Source organism: Sorghum bicolor, chromosome 2, assembly GCF_000003195.3.
Source record: "Sorghum bicolor cultivar BTx623 chromosome 2, Sorghum_bicolor_NCBIv3, whole genome shotgun sequence".
NCBI lineage: Eukaryota > Viridiplantae > Streptophyta > Magnoliopsida > Poales > Poaceae > Sorghum > Sorghum bicolor.
This window is the reverse complement of record NC_012871.2, coordinates 58,695,448-58,710,683: the sequence shown is the minus strand read 5'-3', so window position 1 is coordinate 58,710,683 and position 15,236 is coordinate 58,695,448. Positions and strand designations below refer to the sequence as shown.

General features: G+C 45.5%; 1 protein-coding gene and 1 pseudogene across 1 annotated transcript; both read left to right on the top strand.

Annotated features, from left to right (window-relative positions):
• On the top strand, positions 10,453-11,000 carry LOC8060230 (annotated as a pseudogene).
• Positions 13,029-13,583, top strand: LOC8055805 (probable transcriptional regulator RABBIT EARS). Its single transcript, XM_021453534.1, has one exon. It carries the CDS (start codon positions 13,029-13,031, stop codon positions 13,581-13,583), a length of 555 nt encoding a protein of 184 aa, XP_021309209.1.

Sequence of the window (15,236 nt, the reverse complement as noted above, 5' to 3'; positions counted from 1 at the left end):
TACCTGATTGATTGGTGGCGCCATAAGTATCCTACGCGTAGTATTGATGACTTAGTTGATTTTCTTGTTCGTGATTACTGCGATGAGCTTAGGCTTATTCCAGATTCGTATGTAAAAATTGTGCGAGGGTCTTAGAACCTTCGACTCTTGACGGTCGAAGGATGTTTTTCGTTTTTGGTTGTAAACTTTTTTTGTTTATAGTTAATAAAGATCAGACATTTTTACCATTGCTTCGGCCATGGTCTACGCACCTTTTAGCTTTATTTTTATTGCAACCTTCGCGCTATAACGTTTATACATTGCAACGTCACGGTGGTGTTGATCCTAAGGATCTTTGTGTTGCTGTGGCCTGCTTGTGCTTGATGCTCGATGTTGCGAAGGTGTTGTTGATTTTTTCTTGCGCGGAGGATCGCCGCTTCTTGGCCTTAGAACCTTCGACTTTATTGGTGCGAAGGAGCCTCCGCTGAATTGTGCTACTTTTTTCCTTTGCTCGACTCCCGTGGAGTGTTGTCGAGGAGAACCTTCGGGTATCTGAGTCGGAGGTTCTGAAGGGACGTTACGAGACTTCGTGCGATACCCTTCAGAGACCTCTGAGTCTGACTTCCATTGTTTCTGTTGTGGCTGTACACGACTTTGTGGTCGATGTTCATCACAACGCCGCAGTTCTAGTATTACGAAGCTTCGTGCAATACAAACTTTTGTTGCTGTTGTGAGGCTAACTCCTGCTTCCATGGTGGCCTAGGATTTTTGCTTTTTGACTGCTAGGTTTGCACTCGATGCTCGGGTCTTTGTATACTGATCCTGATTGAGGGTGGGGGCAAGGTGAGCCTGGTTTTATAGGCTTTCATGGATTTATTTTATGTACTCTGTTAGGTTAAAATTTATTATCGAGTTATTGATGGTTGTTGTGGTAGTTGGTTTTGCTGTACCTGACTGAGGGTTATTGTAGTTTTGTTTTATTTTCACACTTTGTTTGTTGGGGGTCTGCTTAGAGTAGCAGGATACCTTTGACCTTATTTTGGTGAAGGTTATGTGAATTTTGTTGAGGTCTGTCTTGTGAATGTTAAACCTCCGCTGCCTTTTGGCAAAAATAATATAGTTCCTGATGCCTGATTGTCCTCAGGTCTTTGTCAGGTTTGAAGGTTTTGTTCCTTCTGGCCATGTTGTGATGCCTGAGGAGGACAGGACTTTTTCACTTTTTGGCCATGCTATCCTTGCTGCCCGGCTCTTGGCTAGGTCTTTTGCTAAGGATTTGGTGTTTTTTCACCTTTGAGGACGTTCCGAGCTTTCTTAGCTTTTGGATGAAAGCTGCGGAGGGTCCTTGTGATCACGTGATGTTTTGTCGAATGCTACAGCCTCGTTGCTGGCTGTTTTTCGACTTTTGGGCTTTGGTTCTGGGGTGGATTCCTCTTTATATCTCAGAGGTTTTTACATAGGTTCTGCCTCGTTAAAAACCTCACCTCCTGGTAGGAGTACCCCTGTGAGGAAAAGAGTGCAGACCTTGGAGTGCGAAAAAGTAGAGAGAAAAAGAAAACAAGCGTATTTAGGGACGTGGATGTCGCCGCTTATTTTGCGGGGGTCATCCTTACACTCAAATGTAAAATCTTCGTAGATTGTCGACGTTCCACGTGTGGGTGGAGGTTGTACCTTCGAGGTCTTTCAGGTAGAAGGATCCCGACCTTCCCGCTTGTATTGCTGTATAAGGTCCTTCCCACTTGGGTTGCAATTTACCAGCGTTTGGGTGATCTCCTTTTTTCCTGAGTACCAGGTCCCCATTTTGTATGTCTTTTCGTACTACCTTGCGGTCTCTCCATTTCTTGGTTTCTTGTTGATACCTGGTAATGTTCTCCACTGCCTCAAGTCTTATTGATTCTAAGGTTTCCTTGCAGTACTCTTCATCTTCAGCCAACTACTGCTTCATGGAACGCAGGCTTTGGTGTTTGATTTCTTCGGGCAACATTGCCTCTTCCCCATACAAGAGCTTGAATGGAGTGAACCCAGTTGTTCTTGAAACTGTTGTGTTATGTGACCATACAACTCTGGGTAGTTCTTCAACCCATTTCCCCTTGCGTAGGTTGAGTAAGGTCTTGGAGATTGCGGAGAATATTGTTCTGTTTGCTCTCTCCACGGCCCCGTTTGACTCTGGGTGATAAACAGACGCGAAAGCAATTTTGGTTCCTATGTGATGGCAGAATTCCTTGAAACTGTCTGAATCAAACTGCTTCCCGTTGTCAACTGTGAGCAAGCTTGGAACTCCGAATCTGCAGACTATGTTCTGCCAGAAAAATTTCCTGATTGTTTCAGAGGTTATGGTTGCCAGTGGCTTAGCTTCGATCCATCTTGTGAAGTATTCGATGGCCACGACGGCGAATTTGTTTCCCCCCTGGGCAGTTGGCATTGGTCCTACCAGGTCCATTCCCCATCTCTGCAACGGCCATGATGCTGGTATGAGCTGAGTTAGTGCTGAAGGTCCTGATTGAATTGGTGAGAAGGTTTGGCAAGCTTTGCATGTCTTCACTATTTCTTGAGCATCTTTGATGTGGGTTGGCCAGTAGAAGCCTTGTCTTAATGCTTTAGCAGATAATGCGCGAGGTCCAATGTGAGAACCGCATATTCCAGAGTGTATCTCTTTCAGGAGTTCTCTGCCTTCGCTTTGTGATATGCATCTCAGCAAAGGTTGGACTACGCCTTTCTTGTACAGGACCCCGTCAATGGTGGTGTAATTCCTTGCTCTTGCCTCCATCCTCTTGGCTAATGCTTCGTCATCTGCAGCCGTTTTGCCTTTGAGAGAATCAACTACTGCTTGCCTCCAATCCTCGCCTTCTGTCAGCAGAACTGAGCGAAAAGCTTTCGGCAATGATTCAGTTGCGGGTGCTGCGACGATTTGGTAGAAGGTTCCTTCTGGCAAGGGGGTGTTGTTGGCTGCTGCCTTTGCTAGCTCGTCTGCCTCGTAGTTATCGGCTCTAGGAATGTAATGCAGAGTGAATCCCTCGAACCTTCTCTCCAGACCTCTTACAACAGCCAGATATCTTGCCAGCTCCGGGTTGTGTGCTAGGTATTCCTTCTCCACTTGTCCTGCCACCACCTGGGAGTCTGTTTTGATGAGCAGGGTTTTTGCTCCGGAAGCCTTAGCTTTGTTCAGCCCGAGGATGAGACCTTCATACTCAGCTATGTTGTTTGTTGCTTTGAATTCGAGTCTCGCAGCATATTTTAGCCTGAGTCCGGATGGCGCGATCAGAACGGCTGCTGCTCCTGCTCCTGACTGCCCCCAGGCGCCATCTGTGTACAGTGTCCATGGCTGGTCGACTACCTTCTCCTCTTTTTTGTTCGAAGGTGTCCAATCTGCCATGAAGTCAGCCAGGGCTTGAGATTTGATGGAGGTTCTAGGGACATAGGTGATGTCAAACTATGATAGCTCGGCCGCCCATTTTCCTATACGTCCGGAAGCCTCTTTGTTCCTAAGGATGTCACCCAATGGCTGTGAAGTGGGTACTTTGATCTCATGGCTTTGGAAGTAATGCTTGAGTTTCCTTGATGCACACAGGACTGCGTACGCGATTTTTTCGATCTCCGTGTAGTTCAACTTTGCTCCTGACAGAGCTTCGAATATGTAGTAAACGGGTCTTTGCACCGTTCCCTTACTGTCGCTTGTCTCGTGCACCAGAACACCACTGACGGCGTGCTCGGAGGCAGCCACATACAGTAGTAGTGGAGTGTCTGGCTCGGGCACTGTTATCACCAGGTTGGTCGCAATGTAATTCTTGAGCTGCCTGAAGGCCTCTGATTGTTCCAGACCCCATTCTGTTTTACCTTCTCCTCTCAGCACTTTGAAGAATGGAAGGCTCCGTTTTGCCGATCTTGAAATGAATCTGTTGAGGGCTGCTATTCGGCCAGTCAGCCTTTGCACTTCTTTCTTGTTTGAGGGTTCTGACATTGACATGATTGCTTTTGTCTTGTCTGGGTTAGCTCTGATTCCTTCGGAGCTGATGATATATCCCAGCATTTTTCCCTTGCTGACCCTGAACACACACTTCTCCGGGTTAAGTTTCAGCCCGGCAGATCTAAGGTTGACAAAGGTTTCCTGCAGGTCCTTGATATGGTCCTCCTTGCGCTTGCTCATGACGACAACATCGTCGACGTAGGCTATAATGTTTCTCTGTAGCTGACTTCCTAGAACCTTCCCCATCATTCTGGAGAAGGTTGCTCCAGCGTTTTTGAGACCTTCTGGCATTCTGGTGTAGCAATACGTGCCGAATGGGGTTGTGAAGCTTGCCTTCTCCTCGTCTTCCTTTTTGAGCCAAACTTGGTGGTATCCGGAGAAACAATCCAGTAGTGAAAATCTCTGGCAACCAGCGGCTTTGTCAACGGAGGTATCTATTCTTGGCAAGGGGAAGGAGTCTTTGACACAAGCCTTGTTGAGGTCTGTGAAGTCTATGCACATTCTCATTTTACCATTCTTCTTGGGGACCAGGACCACATTCGCCAGCCACTCCGGGTACATGACCTCTCTGATGACCTTGGCGTCCAGAAGTCTTTGTACCTCTGCCTTCGCGGCTAAGGTTCTTTCTTCAGACATTTTTCTCTGTCTCTGTTTCTTTGGTCTCATTCTCGGATCGATGTCCAGCGAATGCTCTATGATATCTCTGCTGACTCCCTGTAGGTCAGCGGCACTCCAAGCGAAGATATCTTGATTCTTTTGCAACACGTCCAGCAAATCGAGTTCCTCCTCTCTACTGAGGGTGGCGGAGATGGTGACCTTCCTATCTGGAACGGCCTCCTGCAGAGGGACACATTTCGTTTCCTCCTGATCGGCCAGGTCTGTTTTACCCCTTGGCATGTCTGGTGGCTGGGAAGCTTCCTGTTGCGTAGAGTCCACGGAGTTTACGTTCCGAAAGGACTTGTAAATCGCTTTCTCTATGTTCCTTGCCTCCTTTTGACTTCCGTGAACCGTTATCACTCCGTGCAGAGCCGGGATTTTCATGCATAGGTATCCCATGTGAGCGGCCGCATTGAACTTGTTCAAGAATCCTCGCCCGAATATGGCATTGTATGGGTAGTGCAGGTCTACCACATCGAAGGTGACGTACTCTGTTCTTGCGTTCTCCGATGTACCGAAGGATACAGGCAAGGCGACCTTCCCCAGAGCATGTATCTGCTTTCCTCCGAACCCGATCAAAGGTGACTCCGAAGGTTGGAGTTGGCTTCTGCTGAGCTTCATTTGGTCGAAGGTTCCAGCAAATATTATGTCTATGGAGCTCCCTGAATCCACTAAGATCCTGCCTACTCCTCAACCCGCAACATTTGTTGTTATGACCAAGGCATCTGTGTGAGGGTAGCTTTCCAACCTTAGATCTTCCTCGGTGAAGGTTATTGGGGTTCTTGACCAATCGGTGCATCTTACTGGCCCTTGAACTGCAACGTTGTTGACGAGTCGGAGGTGATCCTTCTTCTGCTTCTTTGTCTGGAACTCCATTGATGACCCTCCAGCTATTGGCAAGATCATTCCAATCGTGGGCAGGGGTGTATGAGGGCCGATCTGATTATCGGGGTGGGGTTCGTTTTTTGGTGGGGGTGGGGCTTGGAGTAGCTGCAGCTGGTTTGGGGGAGGAGGTAGCGACTGTTGGCGGGGTTGCGGGGATTCGATGTATGTAATATGTGGGGGTCGCGGAGGAGCATAGTTTGGTGGAAGGTTGTGATCCGCGGGCTGCTGTGTCGGGCGCCAAGCTGGTAGGAAGCTGGGATAGTAAGCGGAGGCTAGCGCGTTCGACTGAACTGGAGCAGGGTGCTGCTGGCTTGATCCTCCAACATACGAATGGTAGAAGGTTTGAGGGAATGTGTGATTCACCTCCCGAGGTTGAGCGACTGGTGTTGGAGGTTGTGGAGCTGACCTGCTCTTGATCCTCTCCTGAGTTTCCTTTGCATCCGGGCAATCCCTGGTGGAGTGATCCTTCTCCTCCCCATGGAAGAAACAATATTGCTTCCGTGGCCGCAGATTTTGATTTTTTGGCCATCCTGCGTTTCGGCCCCCTCTTCCGGCTTGATTGGGTCTGCGTTCCGAGTTTCGCGTTTCCGCCGGTGGACGGTCATGTTCCGGCCTGTCATTTTTTGGTTGCTCAATATTCATCATCTGTGCACCAGCCTCCCGCTGTGGCCGGCGTTCGTCCTGGCTAAGGTTCTTCTTCTGCGAGTTTCTATCATTGCTCTGCCTCTTCTGAGAGTTTTGGTCTTCCAACCTCTTGCGGTAGTCGTTGTCTGACCTGCAATACTTCTCGAACTCATGGTACAGCTCGTGCATGGATGCTGGTTTTTCTCTGGCCAAGTGAGCTGCGAAGGGCCCTATGCGAAGACCCTTGATGGCCGCTTCAATGGCAACCTCCTCCGGCACGCCGGGTGCTCTCGCCTTAGTCTGCACGAACCTTTGGAAGTATTCCCGCAGTGCCTCTCCCTGACTTTGGCGGCACTGGAACAGGTCCGTGGAGGTTAGTGATTCAACCGCGAACCCCTGGAAATTCGCCAAAATCTTGTCTCGAAGGTTCTCCCATGAATAGATCGACCCGGGTCTGAGCATCGAGTACCACGCCAAGGCATCTCCTTCGGCCGCGATCACAAAGGACTTCGCCATTACAGTTTCGTTCCCTCCAGCTGAGGCTACAGCTGCCTCGAAACTCATCAGGAATTGTCGGGGGTCAGCTTTTCCGTTGAACTTGGGGAGCGTGATTGGTTTGTAGGTTGCCGGCCAAGGTGAGGTTTGCAATCCTTCGGATAAGGGGGAACGAAGGTCCAATGTGCTCCTCAGCGCGCCACCGTAACTCGTTAGCTGCGCATTTACTGATGGACTGGCGCCGGGTAGGACAGTGGGTTGGACCGTCGGCTGTGGAGGTTGCATGCTAAGGATCTCCGCCTGCAGGATTGAAAGCTGCTGCCTGATCTCAGCTGCCTGTGCTGCAGCTACTGCTGCCTCTTGGCTGGCGGCGTAGGCAGCAGCGATTCGGTCTCGCTCCTGCTGAAGGTTCTGCAGCTGCGTCTGCAGTAGCTAGAGTTCTTGCGTGGCTGTTGGTTGCGCCGGGCCTGCGGCGGGAGAAGGTTCCTGGCTGGGCTCCGGCTGCTCGTTCTCCGGCTGTTCGCCCTCAGAGCCTTCCCCCTCTACGGTCGCATACGTGCTCCGCACGGCCCTTCTCGGCCTTCCCCTCCTGGGGGGCTCTGCCCGAGGTCTTGTGGTGCTAGTTCTCTTTCCAGCCATCGCGGGTGATCCTTCGAGGGCCCCACGGTGGGCGCCAATCTTGGGAAAATGCTCTCCGCACGTCCCAGCAGTACAGTAGATCGGGAACCTTCTCACTCGGTGCTGTGAGAGGCCTGAGCAGTAACGGATAGTGGGCTCAACAGTAGGTGAATGCAGTGAATGCCCTCTCTTTTTTTATTAATGACGGCATCGCGCCCCTTATATAGGGCCTGGAAACCGACCTAACGACATTTACATAAATACCCCGTGACGGTGGGGGAATATTCCAGCATATTCTTACATCACAGTCTACTGACCCTAAGTCACCTGCGTAATTTCACATTGCAAGCCCTTCGTTTATCCTCTGTCTGGGGCTTCAGCAGGTCGGAGGCTTGGATCCTCCGCCCAATCGCGGATCCTCCGACGCTTCGGTGTCGGAGGTTCCTCAGCCTGGCTGGGCCGGAGGTTGCTTGACCCGGCCACCCCGGGAGTTCCCCCTTAGCCTGGTCGAGTCGGAGGTCCCTCGGCCTGGCCGCGTTCTCTCGCCATCCTCGGACCCGGGAGGGTCGGAGGTTCCCCCTTTCCTTGCCTGTGGGCCTCCGCCGGTGCCTCAGTCCCTGCACACACTTAGCACGACCAGACGAGTCGTCAACATTAGTATTTTTCCAGTGAAGGATATCCTTCGACGCTTCAGGCGTCGGAGGTTCCTCGGGTGAAGGATAACCTTCGACGCTACCAGGGGGAAGGATGCAGCTGTTCCCCAACAGAAGATAGAGATGATAAGAGTTTTATGGGAGTATAGAGAGGACATTAAATATGGATATATTGGAATTAAACCATAAAACCTACACTGAAGATGACCTAACGTCGGCTAATTTTAATACACAAAAGTAAGGACTATAGAAGATTCAAATAACTCTAAGCTAAATGCATAATATAGCTAGAGCATGACTTAAGGAGGGGGGGATGTGAAAAAGGTTTCATATATCCGAGATAAAGCATTTTATCAACTCTAAGATTAAATGATATTATAGGATTGTTTTAGTTGAATAACCTTTCTGAAAAGAGAAAAAACTATTTCGATAATTTTCACAAAGAATATATTTAGATTTTTCATAAATTCTATTTTTCATAAAGTAGTATCATCAACATATTCCAATTTATGTAACGGCGACATGTAGGCTAAACTTGTCACAAAAAACGCCGAAGATGAAAAATAAAATAAATGGTTTTTAAAAGTTGAGAATGATAAAAACCGGGTTTATGCACAAGAGAAGAAAATAAGATTTTGCGAAAAGTTGAAGATGTAAAGAAGAGGATTTTAATTTTTTTTCCCAATACCAAGGCCTCGTTTAGATGTGAAAAGTTTTTGAATTTCGCTACTGTAGTATTTTCGTTTGTTTGTGGCAAATATTGTCCAATCATAGACTAACTAGAGTCAAAAGATTCGTCTCGCGATTTATAAATAAATTGTGTAATTAGTTTTTATTTTCGTTTATATTTAATGCTTCATGCATGTGCCGTAAGATTCGATGTGATGGGAAATCTTAAAAATTTTATGGATTTTGGTGGGAACTAAACAAGGCCCAAGTGCCGATCGATCTCACTATCTCAGTGTGGTCAAAGTTTGAGTGTGTGCCGGGCCATCCGCCCTTCGTGTGACAACGATGCATGCACAGCCTTTTGTTTTGCCGCCCATGCACAACCTACTGTAGCTAGCTAGCCTACATCTGCAAATTCACAAGCAGCCGGTGTGAGTGTGAGCATATGCATGTCCGTCGTCTCGGCCCTTAGCAAACTTTGAGAATCGGAGTCGGAGGAGACAGCAGGTCGAGTTCAATGGAACAATGGATCACGTCTGTGTGTCGCTTTCGCAGCAGCGGGGAGAGCGCGGGGCCCGGCCGGGGACGCATGGTCCGATGGACGCTTGCAGACCATTTTGTTTTTTTCCTCTCTAAAAAGTGAACAGTGCACGACGCCATCCCTATGTGGCAATTAGCTGATCGCCTCTTCTGTTGTCCTGCACTCCTGCATGAAGCACCTTCACGCGTTGATAATACTATACTAAAAAATATGAATTTCTTTAAAAACAATTCGCAGGGTAAGACCTAGAGTATCTTAATATAAGTATATGAACATACTCAAACCGATAAACAAACCGATGAATACATACGTAATCTGGTTTATTGAAGATGAGAGTAATTACTCTAGGAAGTACGGAATATATATATATATATATATATATTTCGTCCGGTCATATACACCTTAAATCTAGAGATATATAGATGAGAGTAACTACACGCACGTGTAAAAGAAACGCGTCCTATATATATATATATATATATATATATATATATATATATATATATATATATATATATATATATATATATATATATATATATATATATATACATACATAGAGTATATGGTTATACTTATTGTATATAATATAGTAGTGACATTTTAGTAATATATTTAAAATATAATTTTTTTTGAAAAATTTTCGCGTGGCAAGATCTAGAGTATCTTAATATCAGTATATAAACATACTCAAACCGATAAACAAGTATGAGCACATACACAATTTGATTTATTAAAGATGAGAGTAACTATACGTACATGTGGAAAAATATACGGCAGCGCTATTCTACACCCTAGGTGTAGAATATTATTCTACACCGCAAGTCAAAACTGAGCAGAAAAAATACTGAGAGTGTTCAATATCATCTTGTCAAACACCCAAGACCATGAAATACTAAATAATACTGAAGCACGAATAATGAACGATACTGAATTTTGCTCAGTATAATAGTTCGGTGTAGAATAGTATTCAACGTTATTCTACACCCTAGGACTATGAAATATTATTCTACACCATAAGTCAAAACTGAGCAGAAAAAATATTGAAAAGTAGTAAAGAGCGTTCAGTATCATCTAGTACTACACCTTGGACCATGAAATACTGAACAATAATAAAACACAAATACTGAAACACAAATACTGAATGATACTGAATTTTGCTTATAGTATAATAATTCGGTAAACAATAATATTCTACACCTTAGGTATAGAATAGCGTGTGTATATATAAACGCTGTATGGGTGTAAACCCCTCCAGTTTACCTTAAAAAAAACTAGCTCAGCTTTGCTTTACAGCACTCTCTCTCGGCTCCCTCCATTTGTCCATTCGCCAAAGGTCATAGTTACACGCGCCACACGACTAGCTAGCTATGGAAAGAGTAGATGACCGCCAAATCAAGCTGCAGCAGCAGCAACAACCGCCATGCAGTGACAACAACTTCAGCTTGGCCGCCGCCGCCTCCTCCTTCTCATGGCCGCCGCCACAGGTAAGGTCTTCGCCGTTGTCGTCGTCCTACACCTGCGGGTACTGCAAGAAGGAGTTCAGGTCAGCACAAGGGCTGGGAGGCCACATGAACGTCCACAGGTTGGACAGGGCCAAGCTGATCCACCAGCAGACATGTCGTCGTCACACCGTATTGCTCCTCCACCCAATAACCTTAACCCTAGTTGCGCAGTTCTTGATCTTGGGCTCAGCTTGTCGTCGCTGCTAGCGCGCGGCGGCGCTGCCGGCGGCGATATCGATGGAGGCGGCTTGCCTGTTCCATTAGAAAAGCAGCTGGGCGACCGTTTCTCCTTGGCATCGTCCGCCGCGACTAATGACTACTACTCCGAGGGGAAGAACTTGGAGTTGAGGATGGGAGCGTGCAGTCATGGCGGCGATGGATGTCTGGATCTTCAGCTTAGACTGTGCTACTAGCTCAGTCAGACAGAGGAACCGCTAGTAATGTGGGTGCGTGTGCATGATGATGGAATTACCGCGTGGCTTTGTATAATAATGTTCCGATCATTATATTGTTATTTCTTTCTGCTAAATGTATCTTCTACTTTATGTCTTTATATGTATACATAGTCTGTGTATTTAAGCTAGTTTCTTTGATCACAAGTATAAGTCCATCTTTGTGTATTTCTGGGAGTACATGTTGTTTGTCTTATATCAAACTTTTTATCTCTATCTTTATATATCTTCTCTTATAATTCTCTTATCTTCTGTACACACTACTACAAAAATTTGCCCGTGTCTTTTTTCACTCATATGAGTTAGAATATAGCACACATCCAACAACGACACAGAGTCCAATTCTAAAACGTATTATAGCAAAGATGATGACAGATGTAAAAATTCTCGTTAGAATGATGATCACGTGGAAAATCTGAATCTATTCCCGTCGTTGTTATTTATTTCTGCTAAATGTGTCTTCTACATTATGTATAACCTGTGTGTATTTGAGCTATTTTCTTTGAGGACAAAAATATAAGTCTTTTGCTATATGTTTGTCCTATATGATTTTTTTTTTGTCTCGGTCTCTATTTTTTATATGTTTATATCTATATTAAAGAGCCACTATCATACAAACAATTTTTATAGACGGTAAAGAACAATCTTTAGGGCTGGTTATCAAAATCGTTATTGTGCCATCACTTGTGAAAAATAAGTCATTTTCAGGAACAACTTTGAAATCGCCTCTAAAGATAATTTTTAAAGACACTTGTTTAACAGAACCACTCCTGAAAAAAATGACTTAAAACAACTCTAAAATAAATCTATTTATTCAGGGACAAAAGGAGTATTTTGGTTACTACTCACCAAGTCACTATGCCTAACTCCTGATCAAGTGGCGGCGCTTGTGTTCCTTTACAAATTACAGGATCAAGTATGAGCGTGGTTGCATGACACCTATATGTTGTTATTGAAGTCACGTAGCCCTCTAGGTAGTCCGGGTCATTAACGTCGGCTAATTTTAATAAATAACTAAAGCACCTCCTAGTAAATGAATGCAAAGGTAAGGACTATACAAGATTCAAATAACTCTAAGCTAAATCCATACTATAGCTAGAGCATGACTTAAGGGGGGAATGTGAAAATGGTTTCATATATCTGAGATAAAGCATTTTTCGTAAAGTCTATTTTTCATAAAGTAGTATCATCAACATATTCCAATGATGTCAATATCCCTTTTAACAGCGACATGTAGGCCAAACTTTTCACAAAAAACGCCGAAGATGAAAATTAAAATAAATGGTTTTTAAAAGTTGAGAATATATGATAAAAACCAGGTTTATGCACAAGAGAAGAAATAAGATTTTGCGAAAAGTTGAAGATGTAGAAAAAGGATTTAAACTTTTTTCCCCAATACCAAATGCTGATCAATCTCACTATCTCATTGTGGTCAAAACTCGAGTGTGCCGGGCCATCCGCCCTTCGTGTGACAACAACGGTGCGTGCAGCCTTTTGTTTTGCCGCCCATGCATGCATGGGTGCAGGTCCTGTAGCTAGCTAGCTTGCAGCTAGCCTACATCTGCAAATTCACAAGCAGCCGGTGTGAGTGTGAGCATATGCATGTCCGTCGTCTCGTCCCTTAGCAAAGTTTGAGAATCGGAGTCGGAGGAGACAGCAGGTCGAGTTCAATGGAACAATGGATCACGTCTGTGTGTCGCTTTCGCAGCAGCGGGGAGAGCGCGGGGCCCGGCCGGGGACGCATGGTCCGATGGACGCTTGCAGACCATTTTGTTTTTTTCCTCTCTACAAAGTGAACACTGCACGACGCCATCCCTATGTGGCAATTAGCTGATCGCCTCTTCTGGTGTCCTGCATGAAGCATACCCTTCACTTCTTATAGCTCAACTAGCTCAGCTTTGGTGTATATATAGCACTCTCTCTCGGCTCCCTCCATTTGTCCTCGCCAAAGGTCGTAGTTAGTTAAACGGGCCACTCGACTAGCTAGCTATGGATGCTGCCGGCCAAATCAAGCTGCAGCAGCAACACCAACCGCCATGCAGTGACAACAACTTCAGCTTGTTGGCCGCCGCCGCCGACTCCTCCTCCTGGCCGCCGCCACAGGTAAGGTCGCCGCCGTCGTCGTCATCGTCGTCGTCCTACACCTGCGGGTACTGCAAGAAGGAGTTCAGGTCAGCACAAGGGCTGGGAGGGCACATGAACGTCCACAGGTTGGACAGGGCCAGGCTGATCCACCAGCAGTACATGTCGTCGTCGTCACACCGTACTGCTCCCCCTCCCAGCAACCCTAACCCTAGTTGCGCAGTTCTTGATCTTGGGCTCAGCTTGTCGTCGCTGCTAGCGCGCGGCGGCGGCGATGGAGGCGGCTTGCCTGTTCCGTTAGAAAAGCAGCTGGGCGACCGTTTCTCCTCTGCATCGTCCGCTGCTGCGACTAATGACTACTACTCCGAGGTGAAGAACTTGGAGTTGAGGATGGGAGCGTGCAGTCATGGCGGCGATGGCACGGAAGAACGTCTGGATCTTCAGCTTAGACTGGGCTACTAGCTCAGACAGAGGAACTGCTAGTAATGTGGGTGCGTGCATGATGATGGAATTACCGCGCGCGTGGCTCTGTATAATAATTAATGTTCCGATCATTGTTATTTCTTTCTGCTAAATGTATCTTCTACTTTATGTCTTTATATGTATAATCTGTGTATTTAAGCTAGTTTCTTTGATCACAAGTATAAGTCTATCTTTGTGTATTTCTGGGAGTACATATTGTTTATCATATTGATTCAATCATAATATGTATGGCAAAATGATGTAGCATATATCTTGTAATATAAATAAAGATGTTCTATTAAATCTCCACTAACTTAAATTTAGCTTGACGATTACCATCTAGCTAGATCATAAGATTTAATAATATTAATGGAACTAATCGGTCGGTTCCGTAGGTTGATTTATTATTGTTCGCATTAGCGTTTTCATTGCTACTGCTGCTAGACCTTGATCTCGACTAAAAAACTATCAATTGGTTTGTTTTAACCTCTTTCACTTGGGCAGATGCTAAATGCCTAAACGAAAGATAAAAACGAGATTATTCATGGATTAAACATAAATGGGATAACATCACATCTATTTAATCTATCCACTTATAGTGACCTTTGGCTTTAAAAGATATGATTTTACTGATTTGAGAATGGAAAAAAAAATATAAACTAGTACTCTTCCAGGTTCCCTTGGCTGCTTGGAGCTTCCTAGTTACATGTTCGGTTGCTTGGAGCTTTTAATTGGGCTTTGATACGGATCTACTTAGGTAATTACTAGTGATTGAAGATGATTAAAGAGTAGGAGTATATCTAATGAAACCCGTGGAACATTAGGGGCGCCAGGCCCTCTGCCCTCCTTCCCTTCTCTCTGTCTGTCCTTGTGACTTAGTGACTACGTATATGATGCTATCCTTTTGTACATACTAATATGTAGGAAAATCTTATAATCAATGTTTTGACTCGTAAATGATCTTATAAATAGAAAACATTCAACAAAAAGTTTCAGATCTATAGGGCCCATAAAAGATCTCAAATAAAAATTCCATCAAACTATAGGTTTTAGATCTTGTCAAGTTCTATAATTTTGATATAATTTTTTGCTTTCATATGACTTTATTTGAAAAGGTTATGAATTTCTTTATGTTGCAACTACTTAAAAAATCGCTTTCTATGGAAAGTTGACTTGGTCAACCATCCCTAGAAATCACTGATATATAGGGGCAGTTCTCTCTTAAACTGACATATTTTTTGGGGGCAATTACTCTCTACTATAATTGAAATCTTCTCCAGGCAAATCTCACCTATAAGATTAACGACTCACAGCACATGTCCTACAGATTTAACGGCCCAGATTAGAAGTATGATCAGGACCTTACAAACGCACACCTCCGTAGCCGCAACACACGCACACCTCCGTCAATTGTATACACGCACACCTCTCAGTCAATCGGAAAAACACACGCACAACCTCCATTCTTGCCGATTGCCGATCCGTGAATACTAAAAAAAAGCCCCAACCTCCATTCTTGCCAATTGCCGATCGCACACCTCCGTGAATTTCCGTGTAATCCTCCTCTGTCAACGCCACAACTGACGCCCGGCCGTGGAGGACCGTCGTGGGGCTGGTGCCGCAACTAGGTCGACTAGGTCGCGCGATCCACCA

Bases quoted from the DNA above. Each gene is read 5' to 3' on its own strand.
- LOC8055805 (XM_021453534.1), top strand. From the start codon at position 13,029: ATGGATGCTGCCGGCCAAATCAAGCTGCAGCAGCAACACCAACCGCCA.